Source organism: Chiloscyllium plagiosum, chromosome 20 (genome assembly GCF_004010195.1).
Source record: "Chiloscyllium plagiosum isolate BGI_BamShark_2017 chromosome 20, ASM401019v2, whole genome shotgun sequence".
NCBI classification, from domain to species: Eukaryota; Metazoa; Chordata; class Chondrichthyes; order Orectolobiformes; family Hemiscylliidae; genus Chiloscyllium; species Chiloscyllium plagiosum.
Window position 1 is genome coordinate 60,062,572 of NC_057729.1, and position 24,888 is coordinate 60,087,459.

General features: G+C 41.2%; 1 protein-coding gene across 1 annotated transcript in view; it reads left to right on the top strand.

Annotated features, from left to right (window-relative positions):
* The first annotated feature begins 1,264 nt into the window (after positions 1–1,264).
* The window catches only part of rbl1 (retinoblastoma-like 1 (p107)), a 62,702-nt gene continuing 39,078 nt past the window's right edge, over positions 1,265–24,888 (top strand). The window contains exons 1-7 of the mRNA XM_043709996.1: positions 1,265–1,517; positions 4,804–4,937; positions 8,999–9,199; positions 9,925–9,989; positions 13,488–13,616; positions 15,793–15,956; positions 17,016–17,080. Of these exons, the coding sequence (XP_043565931.1) occupies positions 1,371–1,517; positions 4,804–4,937; positions 8,999–9,199; positions 9,925–9,989; positions 13,488–13,616; positions 15,793–15,956; positions 17,016–17,080 (905 nt within the window). The 5' untranslated portion in view covers positions 1,265–1,370. The remainder of the gene's footprint in view (positions 1,518–4,803; positions 4,938–8,998; positions 9,200–9,924; positions 9,990–13,487; positions 13,617–15,792; positions 15,957–17,015; positions 17,081–24,888) is intronic.

Here is a 24,888-nt window from a genome sequence, read left to right on the forward strand (position 1 = left end):
ATGGCTCCTTTTTGACTGAAATGGGGAAGAATCATTTGGAAGGGCACAAATGCATTGAGAACACGTGGATGTGAAGTTCAGGTATTGGTGAGAACACACAAACTCCCAATCAACCATCTACCCAAAACTTCAAAAAGCACCTGTTGTCCCTGTGCTCGAGTCTGCTAGTGCTTCCAGAAACTATTGAAAAGGAGTACGACCAAGTCATCCCCAGTTGTATTGTATATAATTCAGCTGTTTGTTTTTGGGTAATGAGTGCTGCCAGTTGACCATCACTGAGATGGTGAGGGACACTGGGTGAGATGGTCCAGGGTGAATCCTGTTTGCTCCGCGGTGATCCGGCTGTGCGAACTATTTCCTCCGGACTATTTGTGGAATGGGTGGAGTGATATAGTAGCGCATGCGCGGGTTTTGGCGCCACTGGCGCGTGGCATTGTGGGATTAGTGTCCGACCGCAGCCGCTTCAGATACGGAGAGACCCGGGGAGTGGGGCGGGGGGAGAGACTGTGACTGACCCGGGATAGAGAGAGAGAGAGACTGTGACTGACCCGGGTTAGAGAGAGTGTGACTGACCCGGGATAGAGAGAGAGAGACAGTGACTGGCCCGGGGTAGAGAGAGAGAGACAGTGTCTGACCCGGGATAGAGAGAGAGAGTGACTGTGTCTGACCCGGGATAGAGAGAGAGAGTGACTGTGTCGACTGACCCGGGTTAGAGAGAGAGAGAGACTGTGTCTGACCCGGGATAGAGAGAGAGAGAGACTGTGACTGACCCGGGATAGAGAGAGAGAGTGACTGTGTCTGACCCGGGATAGAGAGAGAGAGAGTGTGACTGACCCGGGATAGAGAGAGAGAGTGTGTCTGACCCGGGATAGAGAGAGAGAGAGAGACTGTGACTGGCCCGGGGTAGAGAGAGTTACTGTGTCTGACCCGGGGTAGAGAGAGTTACTGTGTCTGACCCGGGATAGAGAGAGAGAGACAGTGACTGGCCCGGGATAGAGAGAGAGAGAGAGTGACTGTGTCTGACCCGGGATAGAGAGAGTGACTGTGTCTGACCCGGGATAGAGAGACAGAGAGAGTGTGACTGACACGGGATAGACAGAGAGAGAGAGAGACTGTGACTGACACGGGATAGACAGAGAGAGACTGTGACTGACACGGGATAGACAGAGAGAGACTGTGACTGACCCGGGATAGAGAGACAGAGAGAGTGTGACTGACCCGGGATAGAGAGAGAGAGAGAGTGTGACTGACCTGGGATACAGAGAGAGAGAGACTGTGACTGACCCGGGATAGAGAGAGAGAGACAGTGTGACTGACCCGGAATAGAGAGAGAGAAAACTGACCCTGGCGAAGGGGAGAGAGGCGGCGCCATGCCCAGCGGAGAGAGCCGGGACGGCAGCGGGAGGTCACTCCGCGACAGCTTTGACAAGTTGTGTCAGGACCTGAATATGGACTTGGAGAGTGGGGCTGAGGCTTGGGAGAACCTTCAGAGGATTCGCCTCAACTACACCCTGGAGGTGAGGGAGGGAGGGTGGGGGTGGTCACAGATCCTCCCCACCCCCGGGGCACAGTCAATCTCGACTATACCTTGGAGGCGAGACGATAAGCTCTCGGAGCAAAATTAACCCATTCAGGCCATCAAGCCTATTTGATTATGGCTGATGCGTTTCTCAAACCCATTCCTGCATTCTCCCTGTAACCTTTGATCCCCTTATTAACTACGAACCTATCCCTGTCTTAAAGGCCCTCCACAACCCACTGCAGCAATGAGTACTTTGGCAGGAAGAATACAGGCATAGACCACTTTCTAAATGGGGAAACACTTTGGTGTTCTGAAGTCCTACTTCATGATTCTGTTACGAGTAATATGCAGGTTCAGTTGTCAGTTAGGAAGACTAATGCAATGTCAGCACTGATTTCACCAACCCTGTATAAGGCTCAGATCAGAATACATTTGAAATATTGAGAGCCATATTGGGCCCCGTATCTATGGAGGACTGTTCTGGCCTTGAAAGGCATCTAGAGCAAGTTCACAAGAATAATCTGGGGATGAAAGGCTTTAGTTGAGGAATATGGGCATGACCTCAGAGTGAAGAGTTGACCCTTTATAACAGCGGAGGAATTTCTTCAGATAGAGGATCGTTAATCTGTGGAACTCATTGCCAGTTTTGATTCGCAAGCGTTTATGATTATGGGGAGAGAAGGTAGGCGACCTGGGGGTTGAGAAACGTCTCAGACATGTTCGAATGGTGGAGCAGATTTGATGGGCCAAAGAGCCTAATTCTGCTCCTGTATCTAATGGTCTAAAATGTTAACCACGTTTGTGCAGAATTGCTGGTGTCTATGGAATTTAAGTTTTGAAACTGCGAATTTAAATTTCTCTTGGTCTATTAATGCAGTACCGTTACCACATCCAATAAATAGAACAGTTGAAAACACAATTTGTGGTCAGCTAGTATGTTGCTGATCGCTTGTATGATATGTGATGTCCTTTTGATCCGAGATGAAGTGGTGTTTGTACAGGTTAGTTTTTAAACACACCAGTTGTATGCTTCTGTTCTAGAACTTGTTTTATATTTGTACTTATTTCCAATTTGGTCACTGCAAGTTTCACTTGTTTCCTCTCAATTAATGAAGATTATTGCTGAGCAAAGATAGTTGCATAATAAACATCTTGAAAGGAAAAATAAGTTTGAAGTCAGTAAATTTTTTTCAATTTACAGTTAAACTCATCTTCCACTTGTAATTTCATTAATATATTGTGCTGTAAATTGGATTATTTTTATTTGTACCTGCCCATTTGCTACAAAATCAAAGTACAAGACATTTCACTGGATAGTGATACCAGCACGGATACCCAAATTATTAATTCTATGTTGATATTGCACCTGGGAAACTATTGTCTGTTGACCCAGGTGAAGACCTGGATAGAGTGGAATAGGTTGTAGAATTTGAGGGTTAATTCAGTGATTTTTAAATTAATTTTGCAGAGATCAGGGCTTTGGTGTGAGCACATTTGTGTACTGTATACATTTCTGGACTGCAGATTTAAGGACAAGTGCAAATCTCACTGAGTGCAACAAAGGTTTGCAAGATTGGATCCTGGAATGTGAAGATTCTCTGATGTGGCAACATTTTTAATGAGATTTCCCCTCATTGCATGGGATAAGTGTCACTATCAAATATCAGCATTTTTGTTTATTTATTGCTGTTCAGGTGATGGTGAACTGCTGCAGTTCACCTAGTGTAAGTCACACCATCATGTGGAAGGAAGAAGGAAAGTTCTTAGCACTTATGCTGCCAAACTATCTGATTGTTACCCTAGACAGGCTAGAACTGGGAGTCTAATGTCAGGATAAGGCATTAGCTACTTAGAATCAAATTGCAAGGACAGATTACTTCACTCAGAGTTTGTGAATCTTCAGCAATCTCTATCCTAAAGGCTACAAATGATTTGTCATTGGAAGACTGAGATAAATAAATCTCTGGACCCTGAAGAAATTGGGAATAAGCCAGAAAAGTGGTGTTGATGTAATAATGCAGCTGCAATCTTATTGAATGGAGGAGTAGTCTCATGGGGCTGTATGGCTAACGACTGCTCACATTTGGCAAGTCTAGGTGAAGGTGTAAAAAGAACCTCTGTAATTTGAGATTAAAGAACAATTAAGTTAGAAATTCCATGGAAGGTGGCAGTAATAAGGAAAATCAAGGTATTGGGTGGCGGAGGCATTGCAAAGATAATCTTAATTCATTAAATTTATTCCAATCTTTGCATTTTTAAAGTGTTAGCCCATTCAAGTTTTCAGTTTTACAGCAACTAGTTTGGCCAACCACCTGCACAGAGTATTCTAATCAGGGGCAGACAAGACTGTACGCAGGATGCATTTGTATGATTCCATCGCTCCTACTTCCAAGGTACCTTGTGAATGGAAATGTGCCATCTGATGGTGACAAGATTAGACCTATACCTACATTTGAATAGATTCACTGTCTAGATGCGCACATGAACAAAAGATGGTAGAATGAGATATATCAGGGCTTCCTGCATGAGTCAGAGTCTGGCAGAGTGTTGGGGTAAATTTTTTTAAAATATATTTTCCACATTACGGCATTGATGAAATATGATATTAATTTTATTTTAAAAATCCATTTAAGAAGATTCAATTGAGTTTGCTTTCACAGTTGTAGAAATAGTCCAGGGTTGTCCATTAATAAGGGGCTAAATAAATTGAGCTTATGCATGTAAATTTTAGAAGATTGAGAGATGTTTCATTGAAATATACAGGAGTCTGAACATGGTAAACATTGTTTCAGAGATTGTTTCCCCTGTCTGCAGACAAGGGTCTCGTTATTAAGACTTGAGATGAGGATGTTTGTGGTTCTGTCATTGAATATGTTCAAGATATGGAGGTTTTGGTGTTGGACTGGGGTGGACACAGTCAGAAGCCAGATGACACCAAGTTACAGTCCAAAAGGTTTACTTGAAATCATAAGCTTTTGGTACGCTGCTCCTTCATCAGTTGATGTTACCTCACTTCACCTAATGAAGGAGCAGTGCTCTGAAAGCTTGTGATTTCAAATAAGCCTGTTGGACTATAACCCGGTGTCTTCTGACTTGGAATATGTTCAAGGCTGAGACAGATTTTTGGTGTTTCAGAATCTAGCAATTTGGGGAGCAAGTGGAAATGTGAAGTTGAAATGAAAGGTTAGCCAAGACCATATTGAGTGATATGCCAGTCTGGACAGACTGGTTTGTTTTGTGTTTCTATTTTTAATGGACTTGATTCGTAATGTTCATTTCAGGGAGAAACTCTGCACTGGCTTGCTTGTGCCTTATATGTAGCCTGTCGAAAAAGCATCACGCCAACTGTCGGCAAGGGAACAATGGAAGGAAACGGTGTGTCACTAACAAGAATCCTGCGCTCATCAAAGTTAAGGTAACATCCTTTTTGACAAGAGTTAGATGTAGGGAACAGGAGAAACATTTCCACTTGTGTGGAAGTGAATTGCTTATTGACTAGAATGGAGCATAATTGATTGTCATTCAAAAGACTTACTGCCCTGACTGATGAAATGGTATTCCATTCTGTTGTACAGTTTTAAAAAGGTGGTCTGTTTAAAATAGAATGCACTGTTTTCCAGATTGTAGTGGGAACTCTGTCTACATTCTAAATTTAGAACGGTACAGCTTATTAATATATCACATCCCTTTGAGTGCACAGATCGTTAACTTTTTTTTCTTCATTCATGGAAAACTAACATAGTTGGTTGGCCAGTGTTTATTGTCCATCCTTAGTGGCCTTTGAGAAGGTGGTGGTGAGCTGCCATCTTGAACCGCCATATGCAGTGGGTTGACCCACAATACTGATAGAAGGGAATTCCAGGATTTTGACCCAGCGATAGTGAAGGAACGGTGACATATTTCCAAATCCGGATTGAGAGTGATTTGGAGGAGAACCTGCAGGTGGTGGTGTTCCCATGTATCTGCTGTCCTTGTCCTTCTCGGTGGAAGTGGTCATGGGTTTGGAAGGTGCTGTCTGTGGATCTTTCTGCAGTGCACCTTGTAGATTGTAGCAGCAGTGTGTACTGAGCATTGGTGGTGGAGGGAGTGGATATTTGTGGATGTGGTGCCAATCAAGCTGGCTGCTTTGTCATGGATGGTGTCAAGCTTCTTGAGTGTTGTTGAGTTTCATCCAGGCAAGTAGGCAGTATTCCATCACACTCCTGACTTGTCTTGTAAATGGTTTACAGGCTTTGAAAAGTCAGAAGATGAGTTACTCTCAGCAGTCTTCCTAATTTCAGATCTGCTCCTGTAGCCACAGTATTTGTGTGGCAAGTCCAGTTGAGTTTCTGGTCAGTGGTAACACCAAGGAGGATAATAGTGGAGGATTCAGTGATAATGACACTATTGAATGTCAAGGGGTGGTGATTAGATTATCTCCAATAAGAGGCAGTCATTGCCTAGCATTTGTGGAATGCACATGTTACTTGCCATTGTCAGCCGAAGCCTGGATATTGTCCAGATCTTATTGCATTTGAATATGGATTGCTTCAGTATCTGAGGAGTCGCAAATGGTACTGAACCTTGCACAATCATCAGTGAACATCCTATTTATGACTTTATGATGGAGGGAACGTTATGTTGGAGGGAAGATCATTGAAGCAGCTGAAAACGGTTAAGAAACCCCTGAAATGACTGACCTCCAACAACCACAATCATCTTTCTAACTGCCAGGTATGACTGCAACTAATGGAGAACTTTCCCCAGTGCCCATTAATTCCAGTTTTACTCGGGCTCCTTGATGCTACACTCAGTCAAATATGCCCTTGATATCAAGGGCGGTCATTCACCTCATCAAACTGGGTGTCCCTGTGCAGGTTATTACTGAGCAGATGCTGCTTGATAGTACTCTTGATGAGACCTTCCAACACGTTACACATGATTGAATAGACTGATTGGGTTAGCTAGGTTAGATTTGCCCTGCTTTTTGTGTACAGGACAAACCTGAATAATCTTCCCTGTTGTCAGTTAAATGCCACTGTTGTAATTGATCTGAAAGAGCTTGCCTACAGCAGTGGAAAGTTCTGGGGCACAAATCTTCATTACTATTGCTGGAATATTATCAGGTCTTTTGAGGTCACATATTGCGCAGGAGTACAGTTCTGCTGTTGATGGCCCAGGTGCCTTATGGATGCCCAGTCTTGAGTTGTTTGTAGTCTGTCTGATTTAGCATGCTGAGTATGCCACACAACATGATGAAGGGTATTTTCATTGTGAAGATGGGACTCTGTCCACAAGGACAACAAATGAATTTTAATTTAGATAAATGTGAGACGTTGCATTTTAGAAAGGCAAATCAGGGCAGGACTTATACACTTGGTAGTAAGGTCCTGGGAAGTTTTTTTGAACAAAGACCTTGGAGTGAAGGTTCATAGTTCCTTGAAAGTGGAGTCCCAGGTAGACAGGATAGTGAAGAAGGTGTTTGGTTTGCCTACCTTTATTGGTCAGTGCATTGAGTATAAGAGTCGGGAGATGATGTTGATGAGGCCACTTTTAGAATATTCTGGTCTCCCTGCTATAGGAAGTATGCTATCGGAAGGAGGTTGTGAAACTTGAAAGGGTTCAGAAAAGATTTACAAGGATGTTGCTAGGCATTGGAGGGTTTGAGCTATCGGGTCAGGGTGAATAAGCTGGGACTTTTTCCCTGAAGCATTGGAGGCTGAGGGGTGACCTTGGAGGTTTATAAAATCATGAGGGGCATAGATAGGTTGAATTGCCAGGGGCATGGATAGGGTGAAAAGCCATGGTCTTTTCCCCAGGGTGGTGGAATCCAGAATTAGAGGGAAACTTTCTCCTGACTGTATACCACTGTGCCACCACCTCTGCTGGGTCTGTCCTGCCAGTGGGACAGGACATACCCAGAAATGGTGATCTTGGTGTCTGGGACATTGCCTGTCAAAGAATGTTGCTTGACTAGTCTATGAGTCAGCTCTCCCAATTTTGGTAATGGCCACCAGATGGTAGTAAGGGCAGGGCTGTTGTGCTGTTGTTTACTCCGGTACCTTGGTCAATGCAGGGTGGTCTGTTAGGTTTGATTTCTTCCTTGAGACTCGTAGTGATTGATAAAGCTTACTGGCTTGTTCAGCCAATTCGGAGGGAAGTTGAGAGTGAACCACATTGGAGTCCATGTAAGAAGTTTTCCCTGGAAAGCATTAGTGAGCCAGATGGGAATTTCCAACAATCGACAGTGGTTGAGTGGTCTTTAGTAGATTCTTAATTCCAGATTTTTCTTTATTGAATTCAAATTCTACCATCTTTCATGGTGGGATTTGAACCCAGGTCACCAGAACATTAGCTGAGTTCTGGATTTTTAGTCTATTGATAATACCACTGTGCCATCGCCTCCCTGTTAACACAGAACAGTACAGACCCTTCGGCCCTTGATGTTGTGTCGATCAAACTAACCTACGCACTCTATGTTTTACTATCATCCACGTGCCTATCCAAGAATTGTTTAAATGTCCCTAATGTATCTGACTCTACTACCACCGTTGGGAGTGTATTCTACGCACCCACCACACTCTGTAAAGAACCTAACTCTGACATCTCCCCTAAAACTTCTTACAGTCACCTTAAATTTATACCCCCTCGTGACAGCCATTCTCCCCCCCCCCCCCCCCAACCAGGAAAAAAGTATCTAATTATCCAGTCTATGCTTCTCATCATCTTGTACACCTCTATCAAGTCGAGAGTGTGGTGCTGGAAAAGCACAGCAGGTCAGGCAGCATCTGAGGATCAGGAGAATCAATGTTTCGGCCATAAGTCCTTCATATTGCACCAAACCTTCGACACTGATCTCCAGCATCTGTAGTCTTAATTTTCTCCCACCTCTATCAAGTCACCTGTCATCCTTCTTCGCTCCAGTGAGAAAAGCCCTAGCTCACTCAACCTTTCTTTGTAAGACATGCCCTCCAGTCCAGGCAGCATTCTGGTAAATTAAACAACTTCAGATTGCACAGTATTTGGCTGAATTGTGCTGCTTTTAAAAACTTCTTTCATAATCCTCATCCATTTTCAAACTACAACCATTTTCAGATAATTCTCATGAGTGTTGTTAATTTCTGTATTTTAATTTGAACAAAAGCTTTTCAAATAACATTCACTTAACATTTTAAGTCCTCATTACAAGAGTTACAAAATGCATGGGAGTATATTTAAAATTGGTGGAAGTTATGTACATTGTGCTACCATGGACCAGACTACCTACGGTACATCCAAAATGCAAACAAAAAACATGCCGTGGTAAATTTTATTTGGATCTCCTTGAACTCTTCTAATAACTGCAGTAGTCAAAATTTGAAAGTTCTTTAAGGGGCAAAAGAGTAGAAGCTGAACACTTCTCATCTGTATCGTAGTTCATTTCATTTGTGATTGCCTTGAACCTTTACAATAAGTCTTACTTTCCCTCACATTGCTCCGTTTTCACTCTGATTACAGCCTAATTCAGTTTTTCAGCAAGATGAAGAAATGGGCAGATATGGCCAATTTGTGCCAAGAATTCAGGGAACGCGTGGAACAGTTGGAAAGGAATTTTGAAGTCTCAACTGTAATTTTCAAAAAATTTGAACCTATATTTTTGGACATGTTTCAAAATCGTCATGAAGATCAGTCTCGCCTTCAAAGAAGCAGAAAACAGCGGTATGTTATTTCTGTATATTAGGCATTTGAAGGTGATGAGTGCTGACGAAATTGCTCCAGCCAGGTTCCAGTAATAAGCAGACATGAGTTTAATTTGAGTGGGAACTTTCTGTTGTCTGAATTGGCAATGTTTCCTTAATGTATCCTTTTTTTCTCGCATTCTACCAAATTATATCCATAATAAATCCAGAACAGGGTTAAAAAATGCTTTCCTAATGAATTTGTGACTTTACGTAGTAAATAATTAAGTTGTGTACATCAGCACTTCCAACCTTAACGTACATGTTAACCTGCATGAGCCATTCAGAGAACATTCCTGAAGAAGGGCTTATGCCCGAAACGTCGATTCTCCTGTTCCCTGGATGCTGCCTGACCTGCTGCGCTTTTCCAGCAACACATTTTCAGCTCTGATCTCCAGCATCTGCAGACCTCACTTTCTCCCCATTCAGAGAACAGTGCTATAATTGGCCTGTCTGCAGATAGTACTTTGGTTAAATCTAAGTGTTGTATTTGATGTCATTCTAGATGAACAGGTAGTTTGAAATTGCTCCCAACATGAATAATGCCTGCTGGGGTAAATTATTGATGTCTGAAAGGTGTCAGTGAAACTTTGCACCAGCCACAAATCAGCACTTTTGGAGAGAGAATTAAGAAAAATTGCTAAAACAAAATTCAAAGAAGTAAAAGATATTCTGTTTATTGCAATTGTGCTCCTTGTCTTACAGGCGCCTTCCATGCAGCACATCTGATGCTTTTAGTTTTTGCTGGACCTTATTTGTATATACTAAAGGTAAGGGACATTGCTCTTCTGTTATCCATTTTATCATATATATTGGTTGCTAGCAATATAAACGTTTGTACCAGTATAGAGACGTACTATTCCCTGAATATTATTGTCACATCATTTCATTTCAGACTACTTTGTTTCAGATGTTAGCTTGGCTCAGTAGTAGTATCTCTTGTTTCTGTCTGAAGATGTAAGACTAAATTCCATTCCAAAAGCTTGAGCACGTGGGAATGCTGCCTCACAGCACCAGGGACCCAGGTTCAATCCCAGCCTCGGGCGACTGTCTGTGTGCAGTTTGCACATTCTTCCCGTGTCTGCATGCGTTTCTTCCGGGTGCTCCGGTTTCCTCCCACAATACAAAGATGTGCAGGTCAGATGAATTGGTCATACTAAATTGCTCATAATGTTAGGTGCATTTGTCAGAGGGAATTGGGTCTGGGTGGGTTACTCTTTGGAGGGTTGGTGTGGACCTGGGGGTCAAAGAGCCTGTTTCCACATTGTAGGGAATCTAATCTAATCCAGTCTGAAGCCCTGCTTTTCCTATTGCGTGAACCTTAGACATTTATCCCACAGGTCAAGGCCATTTGACTCTTTTCTGCCTCTCCATACAATCAGAGATACTGATTGTCCCTGCTCTTTTGTTTCTGCCAATAGCCTTTTATCTTCCTTTACTTGAAATAGTTATCCATTTTTCTATTAACTCTGTCCCTGTTCATACTATGCTTTGTAAGAAATTTCTCCTTTTTTCCCCTTCATGTGGGCTCGTCGCTGACTCCTATCATATTGTGTGGTGGTATGACCATGCTAAATGAGATTTGTTAGAGATCCCTTCCCACTAATTTGAGTCTTTTGAAAAGGTGATAAAACATATTGAATTTGAAAAATCTAACAGCTCAAGACTGGGCATCCATGTGGCATTGAGGGCCATCAGTAGAATTGCACTCAAGCACAAAGAAAAGGCTGAAGCATTTGGAGCAATCTTCAGCCAGAAATAAACCATCGATGATCCATCTCTGCCTCCTTAATGACCACTAGGTTTGGGGGTTGGATGGGTGAAATGACCTTTCAAGGGAAATAGCCAAGTTTGTAGTCCCACTGTTGACTGTGCTACATAACAGGGAAGGAAAAAAATTGGGAGAGATTTAGTGATGGGGAGCTGACAGATGGGTTCTGTGGCAGCAAATGAGTTTCGAGTGGTATGTTGCCTCCCAGGTGTCAGGGTCAGGGATGGCTCAGAGTGGCTGCAGGACATTCTGTAGGGGAAGGGAGAACGGCCATCAATCATGGTATGTTTGATACCAGTGACATAGATTAAAAAAAAACAAGATCCTGCACCAGGAATTGAGAGTGTTAAGTAGTAGATTAAAGAGGAAGGACTACTACGGTTGTAATTTCTGGATTCATTCCAGTGCCATGCATGAATAAATATGTGAATAGGAAAATAGAACAGATGAATGTGTTGTTAAACACTGGCTTCACCTCAAGACTCTCAAGGCCAGGAGTTTACGCTGAGGTGCAAAATCTGCAGGCTCGTAGTCTGACATATTTTCCCATTGTCATTACCATCTAATCAAGATTTGTTATCGGTATCAGTTTAATGATTATTAGATTACTTGAATTTTTAAAATTTTTAATACCACCATCAGGCAAGTTATAGTCGAACGGGGTCTGGATTGCTAGTTCAGTGGAAATACAGGTATGCTGTTGCCACCATTTGAGGCAGAGAGGGTGAAGTACCGATTGATTAGTTTAAAGAACAATTTGGGGACTGTATGCAAGACAGAAATAAATCCAATCAAAATATTTAAAAGAACAAATATTTTTATATATGCAAAAGGGAACTGTTGATACTTGACCAAGATTAAGTAGCTCATTATGGAGTTGGTACAGAATGGCTGAGCTCAGAGGCCTTTTTCTTTGCTTTATCATTCTAGGATATAGCACTTCAGGGTGACTGAAAACATCTCGCAACAAATCAAGCGCTGTTGAAATGCTGTCAAGGCCCCAAAAACACCTGTGATTTAGATCATCTCTTCGTGGTGTTGTTTGAGGGATGGCTATTGGCCATGGCATTGGAATGAGCTTTGCTTTTTCTCCCCCACTAATACTGGAATCATGTTAGACTTGTTCAATTAGGGGATACTTCAGATTAATTTCTAACCTGGAAGATCCTCCTTAAATGCAGCTCCAATTGCTTAGCACTCCCTTAGTTTTACCCAGAATGGCCAGCTTATATTATGTGTTGAAATTTTTAGTGTGGGACTTAAACTCTCAACCTTCTGATTCTGACAAGGATAATTCCACCAAGCCAATGCTGATCTTTAAAATTACAACATATACAAATATAAAGATTACTTGCCAATGATGAGAGGGTCTAGACCAAGGGGCATTGGATTGCCTTACATTTTAGGTTATATATTTTAAAAAAACAAAGAGTTAAGTCTTCACAGGATCGTGAAGCTGCATAATTTATTTTAAGGGTTACTGATTAAAGGAGAAATGATGAAAGAAGAATGAGTTATTGGAGAAAGTCAGGTCTGACAGCATCTGGAGAGAGAAAGAGTTAACATTCGAATCCAGCGACCCTTCGTAAGAAATGTTTTTACTAAAGAAGCAATGATGGAATTTACAGCTAGGTTAGATAGCTGGTTTGATGAAAGGAAATAAGAGAAGGGAACAGGATGGGCACATGGAATTATTCTGAATGCACAAACTACCATTAAAGCTAACCACAGCTAACCCCGGACGTATATTATTTGACTGTTTTCCAGTCCAAGCCATGACCATTTACCCTAATACAAATGCAAAGTACAGTAAAGCTGACGGTCTTGAAATGAAAACGGGCAAGGCTGGAAACACTCAGCAAGTCTGACTGCATTTGTGGAAAGAGAAATGGTTAATGTGACTGATCTTAACCCTGTGTAAGTTTGTGCTTTTTAAGTGTGTTAAATTTGGGCCTATTAATTCAGCTGATAATCTTTTACCCAAATTAAGAGGTGTGAGGTTGTAGACCTAATGTTGTCCAAAGATATTTCCTGACTAGTGTCCCTAGCAGTTTATCAACAAAGTTTGTATAAATTGAGCTGCATTGTTCGTCCACGTGATTTCTCAATTTGTTTATCAAACAATGCATCTTATTTAAAAACAGAAATTGCTGGAGAAACGTAGCAGGCCTGGCATCATCTACAGAGAGAGAAACTGTTTTCAAGTCAGAGAGTTTTCAAGTCCAGTGACTTAAAAACAGAGTAACATTTGAATTCCCATTATCCATCCAAACATTCATTTCGAAACTTGCTGGATACAGAAATGAGAAAATTGTTTCATGTCGCAGGAAAATACTAATTATGAAACTCTCTTCAGTCTAAAGAATGAGTTCTGGTATTTAAATCCATGAAAATCAGAAATACCAGACATTTTCAGTCAGCAAGCAGCATCTGTAGAGAAAGAGAAATAATGATCTAGTGTTTCAGGTCAATCCTGTTTCCTTTTTGTGTATTACAGGCAATTTCCGTATGATTGGAGATGACCTTGTAAATTCTTACCATCTCTTGCTTTGTTGCCTGGATCTCGTGTTTGGAAATGCTTTACTGTGTCCTAATAGAAAAGAACTGCTTAACCCAAATTTTGAAGGTAAGAGGTGATATTTTTGTCCCCATGTATTTTACACAGCATGACGTATATATTTTGTGAAATGATGTGGCAGTAAATCCTAATCGAGAGTCTTCCATCATAGCAGTGCTGCCAGGACTTGCAAGCCATGCAATTTCCTTTTAATGTTTCGATCCCATTAAATTATTTTTTCCAATGGGATTTTCTATGTACATTTCCCATTTGACTCACAACATTTAAAATATTTCAAAAATCGTGATTCAAATGAATGATGTTAGCAACTTAATGACATAATTTGCAGTAGCATCTTTGGAGTTTCACAGCAAACAGTGTATATCACATATCATGACTCATCAACATGAAGTTTAATTCTATTCAGGGCATCTGTTAAAGCTGTCCATACAATATCGCCGCCAAGGTCCGAGAGGCAGTAATCAGAGAGCTATTACTGGTAGTTGACTATACTAGTTGTCTTCACCAAGAAAGACATCCAAATGAATTGTCAAGTGCTGTCAAAAATTTTCAAATTTCAGTAATTTTCAAATCTGTGCATCTAATACTGATGGAGAGTCATATTGGAATCACCGAGTCCACTCTTTCTCTCTCTTCAGATCCTGGCAATCTGCTGAGTTCTTCCAGCACTCAAATTTTGTTTCAGCTAGCACCAATCGTGTGTTATGCAGTTCTAGATGTAATCATGAATGATACCAGCTGTAGAAAAATTGTCATGCCTTGGGTCGTTTATTCTCCAGGAATGTCAAGATATCACTACATGCACCCAGAAATCTAGTTTCACTATGCTGACTCCATGAATGCTAGAAACTGTTTTTAGACTTTATATTTATACCAAAACTATCTGCCATTTCCTTTCCCCCCCACCTTGGTGTAAGGGGCAGAATACTGACTCTGCTGTAGGTGTAAAAATCTGCAATGCTTCCAAGCAAGGTTCAGAAATCCATTGCAAGAATCAGATTGCAAGACAAATTGCAGCACTGATCTCCTCCATTGTGCTGGGCTCAACAACATGGAAACCACACCCCATAAATTTCAGCTAGGTGGCAAGTCATGTATGCTGCAAGGATGAGTTCACACTTTGTATGTGAATTGTCATGATAAGCATCAAGGTGATTGGTATAAACAATACCAGGACACCCTAAAAGTAGAGTACAAGCCTCTGTATTGCTGATAACTTCTTTGGAAACTTTCCCTCTCTGTGACACACCCCCTCTCTATCCCTCCCTCTCTTCTCTCTCTCTCTCTCTCTCTCTCTCTCTCTCTCTCCAACACAATATCGTCGTGAGTTGTGACAATGGAGGCAAGCATTATAATTGTTTTTCGTGTGCATTAAGCACAGGCTTTGGCAGAGACCTCACAATATTCAGTGTGTTCAGACAAGGACCAGAAGTAACAGAGTTGCTGCAGACATTCCTTCAAGCACCCAGAAAGGCCCTTTCTTTGGATGGCCATGCTGATTTCACATCCAGTTGGTATTAATAGTTTTAAGCCATTTTCCACCTTCCTTTACATCCTTTCTGCTAGGCCAAAGCTCCCATCCCAGTTCAGGTGAACAACAATACATTGTAACTGCAGTGAAGACACATGTTGGAATGTAATAAAACATCACTAAGTTAACATTGTGGCTTGAAAGAGTTAGGTTATGCATATGGATTATATAAATGTTGTTTGTATTCTGTTTGAGATATAGAAAAAGGAATTTAATAGAGTAGATAGAGTGACAGTATTTGGCTAAACTTGGGCAATTTATCTGTAAATTGGAAGCCATTGTTTCAAACACCACCATCTGTTCAAGTGAAGTAAAGGTGGGACAACAAATGCTGACTTTATCAGAGGCACTCACATTCCATTAAAAAGTCACATGCAGTAGAATCATAGACTTATATAGTATGGAAACAGACTCTTTGGTCCAATTTGTCTATGCTGACCAGATTGAAATCAGCACTACCTTTCTAGACATTATGGAACACTGAAAAGAAGCAGGTGAATTAAATTATGATAAAGAGGAGCCATGGCTTAATGAAATGGTGGAACCCACAAGAAACTGAATGTTCTGCACCAGTCCTTATATTGGAGTCCACATCCATTCTATATCTTAACTGTTTTTCATGTTAGAATATTTAATGTGGAACACTGTGTCTGAGAGTTATTTTTTCTTAAGGTTATAATATTTATGTTTTAGCAGGATTGCCACCAGAGTTTAACAGCCAGGACTATAAACCCCCAGTGCAACCTCCATGTATCATTGACAAGCTATGTGACTTGCATGATGGACTCACTGTAGAAGCAAAAGGCATCAAGGAGCACTACTGGAAACCTTATATTAAAAAGCTGTTTGAGAGAAAGGTAAACCAGGATGACAGTGAAATGAAGTACTGGTGATAACATATCATTTCATATACTATTCTGTAAACTCAGGAAAATTTCATTATATAGGAATGTACAAACCAGGGAACATTTTTGTCTGATTCTGTTTGAAAAACACTGTGGTGTACTTGGACTCTTATACCCTCCAATTGCTTCTCAGAAAAAGTGCTACCCAGCTTCTCTTGTGAATTTTTTGATGCTGTTGGCCTTCATTGTTTCCACGTGTTCACTATAATCTGTATGTTGTAATTAAATGAGTTATTTATTCACTCTGTTCTGAGTTCATGTCCATTCCTTTATGGATTATTTACCTGCACCCAATAAATGTTTCAAGAGGCACCTTATAACTACAATTTTTCAATTATAAATATTTCCGATCATTTGTTATAGTTTAGGTGACTATTGCTTGTATGTTTAGTCGCCTCTCCCTCTATATCCTCAACACAGTGCAAAATTTAACATTGTCAGGGGCTTGGATAGGGTAAATAGACAAGGTCTATTGCCTAGGGTGGGGGAGTCCAGAACTAGAGGTGTAGGTTTAGGGTGAGAGGGGTAAGAAATAAAAGGGACCTAAGGGGCAACTTCTCACACCCAGAGTGTGGTGCATGTATAGAATGAGCTGCCAGCGGAAGTTTTGGAGGCTGGTACAATTACAGCATTTAAAAGTCATCTGGATGGGTATATGAAAAGGAAGGGTTTAGAGGGATGTGGGCCAAGTGCTGGCAAATGTGACTAGATTAAGTTAAGATATCTAGTCGGCATGTACGCTTTGGACTGAAGGGTCTGTTTCCATACTTTACATCTCTATGATTCTATAATTAACTTATTTGGATATGAGAAGTTATTTGCGCGGTTTTATATCTTTGTGTAGGTAAGAGCTCAGCAATAGCACTTAATGTCTTAATTTGTTCTGATGGCTATCCAATTTATTACCTCTCAACTTATACCCCACACACACTTTCCTTAAGTTAATTCTGTTTCATTTGCACAGCTGCCAAGAGAGTTTAATGCCCTCTAACATTGAGGTTTTGATTTCAGATTCTGAAAGGGAACAGTGAGCTCCTCGTAGGACTTCTGGATGTAAACAATTTTACAGACAACAAGTGAGTTAAAAGCTTGATTATGAATATGGAGCAACAATAGCAGATTAAAAGTGGACATCAGAAGTGGTATCGTCAGGAGTTGATCTTAGAATTGCTGCTTTTCTCAATACACAGCAATGATCTGGACTTGAGAATAGTTGGTGCAACTTGCAGCTGACAATAATAAGCAGTGTTAACAGAAAAGGGACTTAGATGATAATGATTAAGGCTTAATGTACTGGGGCGAGGTTCATTTGTATGTATCCTGCAGCAACTTCATGCAAAGGATTTCATTTAATTCACTTGATTATTGAAAGTATCACCTGTTGTTGTTTAATGTTTCAAATCTCTCATTTATATATGTAGAGATACCAACAAATAAAAGATATCCAGTGTATGCTAGGCAAGCTAGTATGGGACATGTGTTCATGAGGATTAGATTACTTACAGGCCCTTCGGCCCAACAAGTCCACACCGACCTGCCGAAGCGCAACTCACCCAGACGCATTCCCCTATATTTACCCCTTCACCTAACACTACGGGCAATTTAGCGTGGCCAATTCACCTAACCTGCACATTTTTGGATTGTGGGAGAAAACTGGAGCACCCAGAGGAACCCACACAGACATGGAGAGAATGTGCAAACTCCACACAGACAGTTGCTTGAGGCGGGAATTGAACCCTTGTCTCTGGTGCTCTGAGGCAGCAGTGCTAACCACTGTGCTCATAAGGTTGAGGATGGTATAGGAAAAAAAAAGGTAGAATAAGGGAATGGGATGAAAATAACATGGGAATGATTGGAAGGATGAAATGATGTGCGTGGGAGAATTTCATAGAATGGGGACACTGTAACAAAGCAAGGGAAAAATGTAATGGCGTGTGAGGGCAGCAATGACATTTAAAGTCACAAAATGGGTGGATGAAATTATGGTATTGTTTCACTACATATATCTAACTTGACAGCAAACAATTTTCAGATCTCTGCTAGTAAACTAATTAACATAGTACCCCAGCCCAAAGTAATGTTTTTAACTTTTTTTTCTCTATGATACTACGTATACCTAAGCTTTGTATCTAGGTACCTTTTTACATAAGATGACGCTATGTATGTGGCGACATTGTACACCACCTGCTGTACTTGAGTACATATGACAATAAAGTTTAAATCACTTATGGAAAATATCTGGAACAGCTGATACTTTTTTTCTGAGGTGAAGTGCAAATGACCGTTTTCTATCCAATAAGTCTATCAAATACCCCAGTTCACCAAGTATATATCTCCAGCACTTTGTTTTTTTTATAACATCAGTTCACCACCTCATTTAGGTCAGTGGGCACAAAAGCTTGCTATTGGAAATAGGATATTGCAAGAGGGACAGAGTGATGAAGGGTTTGTGCCTGAAACGTCGATTCTCCTCCTCGGATGCTGTCGGACCTGCTGTGCTTTTCTAGCGCCACACTTCCTGACTCTGATCTCCAGCATCTGCAGTCCTCACTTTCTCCTAGAGACTGGATGCACCAGGAATCCACTAACATGCCAAATTGACATGATTGAACATGTCCTATTTTGTAGCTTTATTACTAACTTCACGATCAAATTTTAGCTTTAGAATAATCAGTTCAGCCAGCTCCAGATGCACTGTTTCTATTCCCTCCTCTTCAACATATAAATTAGATGGTGCATTTTTCATGTGCGCTTAGTATAACCTTGGCAGAACCAAGCCATAATTCTAGGTCCAATTATTGTGAAAAGTTGAGAGAGTGCCAAGCAGTGTGAACTGCAATTGCTTGCTTCAAATCAGAGACTTATTTTATGTTCCAGCCTGCGAAGTTATAAAGTTGTGGAATGTTGGTTGCAAACCACTGCTCTTCTGACGGTGAACTGCTGTGTCACCTGAAGATTTGAGGGCATGTCAATTTGCATTAGAGCAAGCCACTAGAAGCAGAAAGGCAGCAGGTGAGACGAAAAGAAGGTGCAACAAGAGTTTACATGGGTTGACATTGTTCTTCGGGTAAACTACTGGTTCATAACAATGATGCTTGCTAGGAGCAATAGAGGAGAAGACAAACAAAAATATTTTACCTTTTTAAATGGATGTGTCTGTGAAGATTTATTTCCAGTTGTGTAGCTTCAAATGTTGAAAGTTAAAATATAACCAACAAAATATTGTTAGAAAGTAGCTTCGTATTTAATACTTACTGGAAAACTTGGTTTTTGAAGAATTGTGGAAAAATTGATTTATTTTCAGGATTTGTGGAAATATTTGGGGTGGTTTCTGCAAAAGAGGTTATTGAAAGGCCATTGTGAGTATCAAAGTTTTTTGTGACAAACTGCCTAGAAATTTCAACTAATGATTGGCCCTTGCTGGGGTTGTTTAAAGAGAGAGTCGATGTAGAGTGCATCGGTGCCTGGAATTAGTTGAGGAGCAAAAACAAAAAAGTCTGCAACTGCTGATTTACTCCCATTTCTGAAAAGAAAAGTCTTGTTGAGTTTATGGTGAAACTTCTCTGTCCTCGCTCTGAATAAAGGAAGGAAGGAAGGACTTCTCAATGGAATATTTTCTGGGCAAAGACTCCAGAGACAACTGTGCATGATTTAGTGACTTGACTACATGTGCCAGTACATCAGAGCAGTGGACTTCAGAAGATGATATGCTTTATCCTTTTGCCTTCAAGAATTAACTCATTAGTCCAAGGTTTTCTTCAGAAATTCAAGCTTTGACTCAAGATATTAGCTTGCTGTCTCTACAGCTTGCCTTTCCGTTCAGATTCCAGCATCTGCTGTAACTTGCTTCTGCAGGGATTCATGGCTTTTTTCCCCCCTGAAGTGGGTATGTTTGTATAGGGATATTTACAGTGGATAAGCATTTATCCTTCTATATTATTGATTGTCAGCCAATTATTGAACCTTCATTCAAGACATTGTCCTATATTGTGTTTAAAAAGAATCCCGGTGGATGCATTTTCTTTTCAGCCTAATATGGCTAAGATGTTTACTTGGTCATTTTGGTGTCTATTGAAAATCTTTCTGTTTATGTTGCAACCTGTGAAGTAGTAGGACTTTGCTACCCTTGGCTGTAGTATGGTAATTGAAACCTGAAGTTTCTGGACAGAGAATATGTATTAAGATTTTTAGCACAGTTAAAATGGATCAGTACTTGGGGCTATGATGTTGTGGCCATAACGGATACGTGGGTTTCACAGGGGCAGGAATGGTTGCTAGAGGAGGGGGTGAGCATTGCTAATCAGAGTGCATCACCACTACAGAAACGAAGGTTGTTGCGGAGGGTTTATCTACTAAGTCAGTATGGGTGGAAGTTAGGAACAACAAGGGAGCAGCCACCTCATTGGGGGTTTTACAGACTCCCTAATAGCAATAGAAAGATTGAAGGTTTTGGAAAAATGCAGATATAGTAGGGTTGTTTTTATGGGTGATTTCAACTTTCCCAATATTGACTGGAACCTCCTTCAGTGCAGATGGTTTGGATAGAGCCGTTTTGTCAGATGTGTTCAGGAGGGTTCCTTCTTCAGTATGTAGACAGGCCGATGAGGGGCAAAGCCATTTTGGATTTGGTGCTTGGCAGTGAGCCAGGACAGGTGTCAGATCTCTCGGTGGGAGAACACTTTGGTGACAGTGACCACAGCTGCCTCACATTTACCATAGCCTTGGAGAGGGAAAGGAACAGTTACCAAGGGAAGATGTTTAATTGGAGAAAAAGAAATTATGACGCTATCAGACGAGTTGAGAAGTACAGACTGGGAGTAATTGTTCCATAGAAAGGGCACAGCAGAAATGTGGAGACTGTTTAAGGAGCAATTGTTGCAAATGATGCACGAATTTGTTCTTCTGAGAAAGGTAAGATTAAGGAACCTTGGATGGCGAGAACAGAGGACCTTCTTGTCAAAAGGAAGAAGGCAGCTTATGTAAGGTGGAGGTAGCAAGGATCTAGCACATTTTTAGAGGATTACAGGCTTGCTAGAAACGAGCTCAGAAATGGACTAAGGAGAGCCAGGAGGGGGCACGTAAAAGGCTTGGCAGGAAGGATTAGGGAGAACCCAAAGGCATTTCACTCATACATGAGGGATAAGAGAATGATCAGGGAGAAGATAGGGCCGATCAGGGATAGCGTAGGGAACTTGTACGTGGAGTCTGAGCAGATAGTGAAGCCCTAAATAAGTTTCTTTTTGCTTCAGTTTTCACGAAGGAAAGGGACCTTGTTGTGAATGAGAACTTTGAGGAGCTGGGATACAGGCTTGAACAGATTAAGATTGATGAAGTTGATGTGCTGGAAATTTTGGCAAACATTAAGATTAATAAGTCCCCAGGGCCAGACCAGATTTATCCTAGGCTGCTCTGGGAAGCGAGAAAGGAGGTTGCTAAGCCGCTGGCAAAGATCTTTGCTTCCTCACTCTCCATGAGAGTCGTACCAGAGGATTGGAAGGAGGTGAATGTTGTTCCTCTTTTCAAGAAGGGGAATAGGGAAATCCTTGCATTTCCAGCATTTTCTCCTTTGGTTTGAGATTCCAGCATCTGAAGTACTTTGCTTTTATCCATTGTTAGATTAAGCTGTTGAGTCATCATTGAAACTTCATATTTTTTGTTAGTGAAGGTTAAGAATACTTGAAGTGGGAAAGTATTCTACTTCACGCTCCCACTATTGTTATTACATATACCACATACACTATAGAACTGCCTTACAAAGTTATTATAAAAAGAAAATGCTGGAGAAAGGTCTGGCAGCTTCTGGGAAAGAGAAATAGTGCTAATGCTTCTAGTCCAGTATAACTCACCTTTGGAACTCTGTAGTCATACTTGAGTCAAGATGTTTACTATTTTCGTGCCAGACCTGCTTAGTTTCTCCATGTTTTTATTTCAAATTTCCAATTTATATGATGTTTTGCTTTTATACACAATTAATATTCTTGTGTACTTTCCTACTATACATGGATTTTTTTTTTTCTTCCTTGCATATGGATAAGTTGGGAGCACTGAGATAAGGAAACGATGGATGGTTATGTGCTTTAGGCGCATGACCATTAGGAACTAGATTGAGACTAACCAGTTGCACTTTATATAAAATCATTAACCAACAAAATATATAAATCATTGCACTTAAGAGAGAGAAATTTGATTTATTCCAACCTAGAATTCAAAACAAAGATTAGGAATCCTCATTCCTTTTCCCCATTGCGCACCTCTCTTTCTATGTGAGATAATCATGAATGATGCTGTGGTGATATAGAGTATAAAGTGGGAGTTTTGTCAGGGGTTAGGAGGAAGGGCTCCTTCAAACTTTTTCAGTCTCCTTTAGTTAGCTCTTCATTACACAGAAGAAAAATGAGTACTGGCAAGTTAATTTAGCTGTAATAAATAATTATTAAAGTTGCAGGATGGTAGATCAATTCAGCCAAGTGAGGGGGCGTTCTGCAGCTTGTGTGTGAAGTCATGGTTACAACGTTTCCCAGTCAGGCACATCTGCAGGAAGTGTCACCAGCAACGTAAACTTGAACTCCAGGCTTTGGAAGTGAGTAGAGTCTAGAGTTACCATTGTGCAACACTGAGGCAGAGGACTTCAATGTTTAGCGTGGTCAAGAGATGTTCACATCACAGATTACAGGCAGAGGGGGAATGGGTCATCACCAAGTGCTTCAAAAGCACAAGTATTGCAAGGATTCTCTGAATTAAGCTTCTTAGTAATCAGTATTCCATTTTGAATACTGGTGCAGCTGGTGATTCTATGGAAGACTACAACCGTAGCCAAGTCACAGGTACCACAGGGATTGGGGATGAGATCCTGAAGGCAAATTTCAGGGAGCCAGGTCGGATGTTGAAAGGCACGACCTCTAAAGCAGTAGTCTCGGGATTACTTTGAGTCCCATGTACTGTGGAGTATAGAAATAGGGGAGTCGAGCAATTGATCACAGCTGACAAGCTGGTGTAGGAGGGCGGGCCTCAGAATTCTAGAGCGTTGGGAGTAATTCTGAGAAAGCTGGGTCCAAACAAGCCAGACGGTCTACATCTTGCAGAATCTGGATAAATATTCTTATAGGGAAGTTTTTGGTATTTGCAGGGGAATGGGAACTTCCGGACAAATTCTGAGTAGTGAACGTGAGGCAGAAATTTAAAAAGCGACATTGAAAGACAGAGGAAGCAGAAGATACAAATATCGCAATGGGGCAGGAAGAGGTGATGTGGCCATTGAAATCTGCGAATATGATTATTTGAGTTCCTCATTCCACTTTTCTATCTATCCCTGATAACTTTGATTCCCTTGGCGAACAAGAAATTATTTATTCACTCTCAAAGATTCTCTGCCTTTGACGCCTTCTGAGACAGAGAACCCGAAAGTCTCTCAACCCTCTTAAAGAAAATAAATTCCCCTCATCTCTGACCAAAAAAGGGCAACCCCTAATTTTAAAGGCCTTTAAAAAGTGTACAGCACAGGACTTCAACAGTATTAAAGGGTACATATGTGAGTACAGCTCATATGGAAAACCTAAAGTCAGTGAGGTGCGCACATGTGATACTGAGATGTTGCAATTAAAATGAAACTATGCTTAAAGAGTTGCAAGGATAGCAGCACAGCATCCCTGCGTATAGGTATTCCAGGTAAGGTAGAGAAGTGGGTAAGACAAGGTAGGAATATTGCTGGTTTAAGAATCAATTAGGGCAGTGTGGAGAGATGGTGTACTAAATGAGGATTCAAACTAGGCCGTTTGGGTTTATAGCAGAAAGAAAAACGGTGCAACTGCACTCTTGGACATGTCCTTTATCATGTCCACATCCCAAAATATTGGGAAAGTGTTCGAGGAGCAAATATGGAAGTAACTTTTTAATGTGTCAAAACAAGAGCAATAATAATTGGGGCACTGGATGTTGTCTGCTTGGATTTTATTCAGACACTTGATAGGGTCCCAAATGGCAGCCTGGTCAGAAAACTTAAAGCTGATGGGATGCAGGGAAATGTGACGCATTAAATCCAGAATTGACTCTGACCAGAAACAGAATAATGGTCGATGGATGGTTTTGCAACTAGAAAGGAGTTTCCAGTGGTTCTCCCCAGGATTCACTATTAGGTCCTTTGCTGTTTGTGCTGTATATTAGTGAGTTAAGCTTAAATGTGGGAGGCATGAAGAAAGTATAAGTTTGCAGCCGCTATCAAGAAAACAACCATATTTTAGTGAAAAGAAATGGTTGGCACCTGGAGATCATCTTACTGGTTGGTGAAATGTGCAGAAAAGTGGCAAGTAGAGTTCAGTCTGAATAAATGCATAGTTATGCGCTCTAATCAAAATCCCTTCAGTGTGGAAATAGGCCATTTGGCCCAAGTGATGTCCTCATCACCCCTCTGAAGAGCCTCCCACCCAGATCCTTTCCCTGTAATCCAACTAGCCTGGGCAATTTCCTATGGCCAATCCACCTAACTTGCACATCTTTGGACTGTGGAAGGAAACCAGAGCACCAAGCGGAAACCCATACAGACAAAGGGAGAACATGCAATCTCCACACAAACAGTTGCACAAGGGTGAAATCGAACTCAGGTCCCTGGTAATGTGAAGCGGCAGTGCTAACTACTGTGCCACCCTGAGGAAGACAAACCAAGCAAGGGAGCATACAATAAATGGTAGAGTATTGAGTAGAGGAAATGAGACCTTGGCGTTTGCAATTCTCTGAGATGGCAGAACAGGTAGATAAGGTGGTAAAGAAGGTGCATGGAATGGCTTCCTTCATTGAGCGAGGCTTTGAATATAAAAGCTGGAATTAGATTAGATTAGATTAGATTACTTACAGTGTGGAAACAGGCCCTTCGGCCCAAAGGCGCAACCCA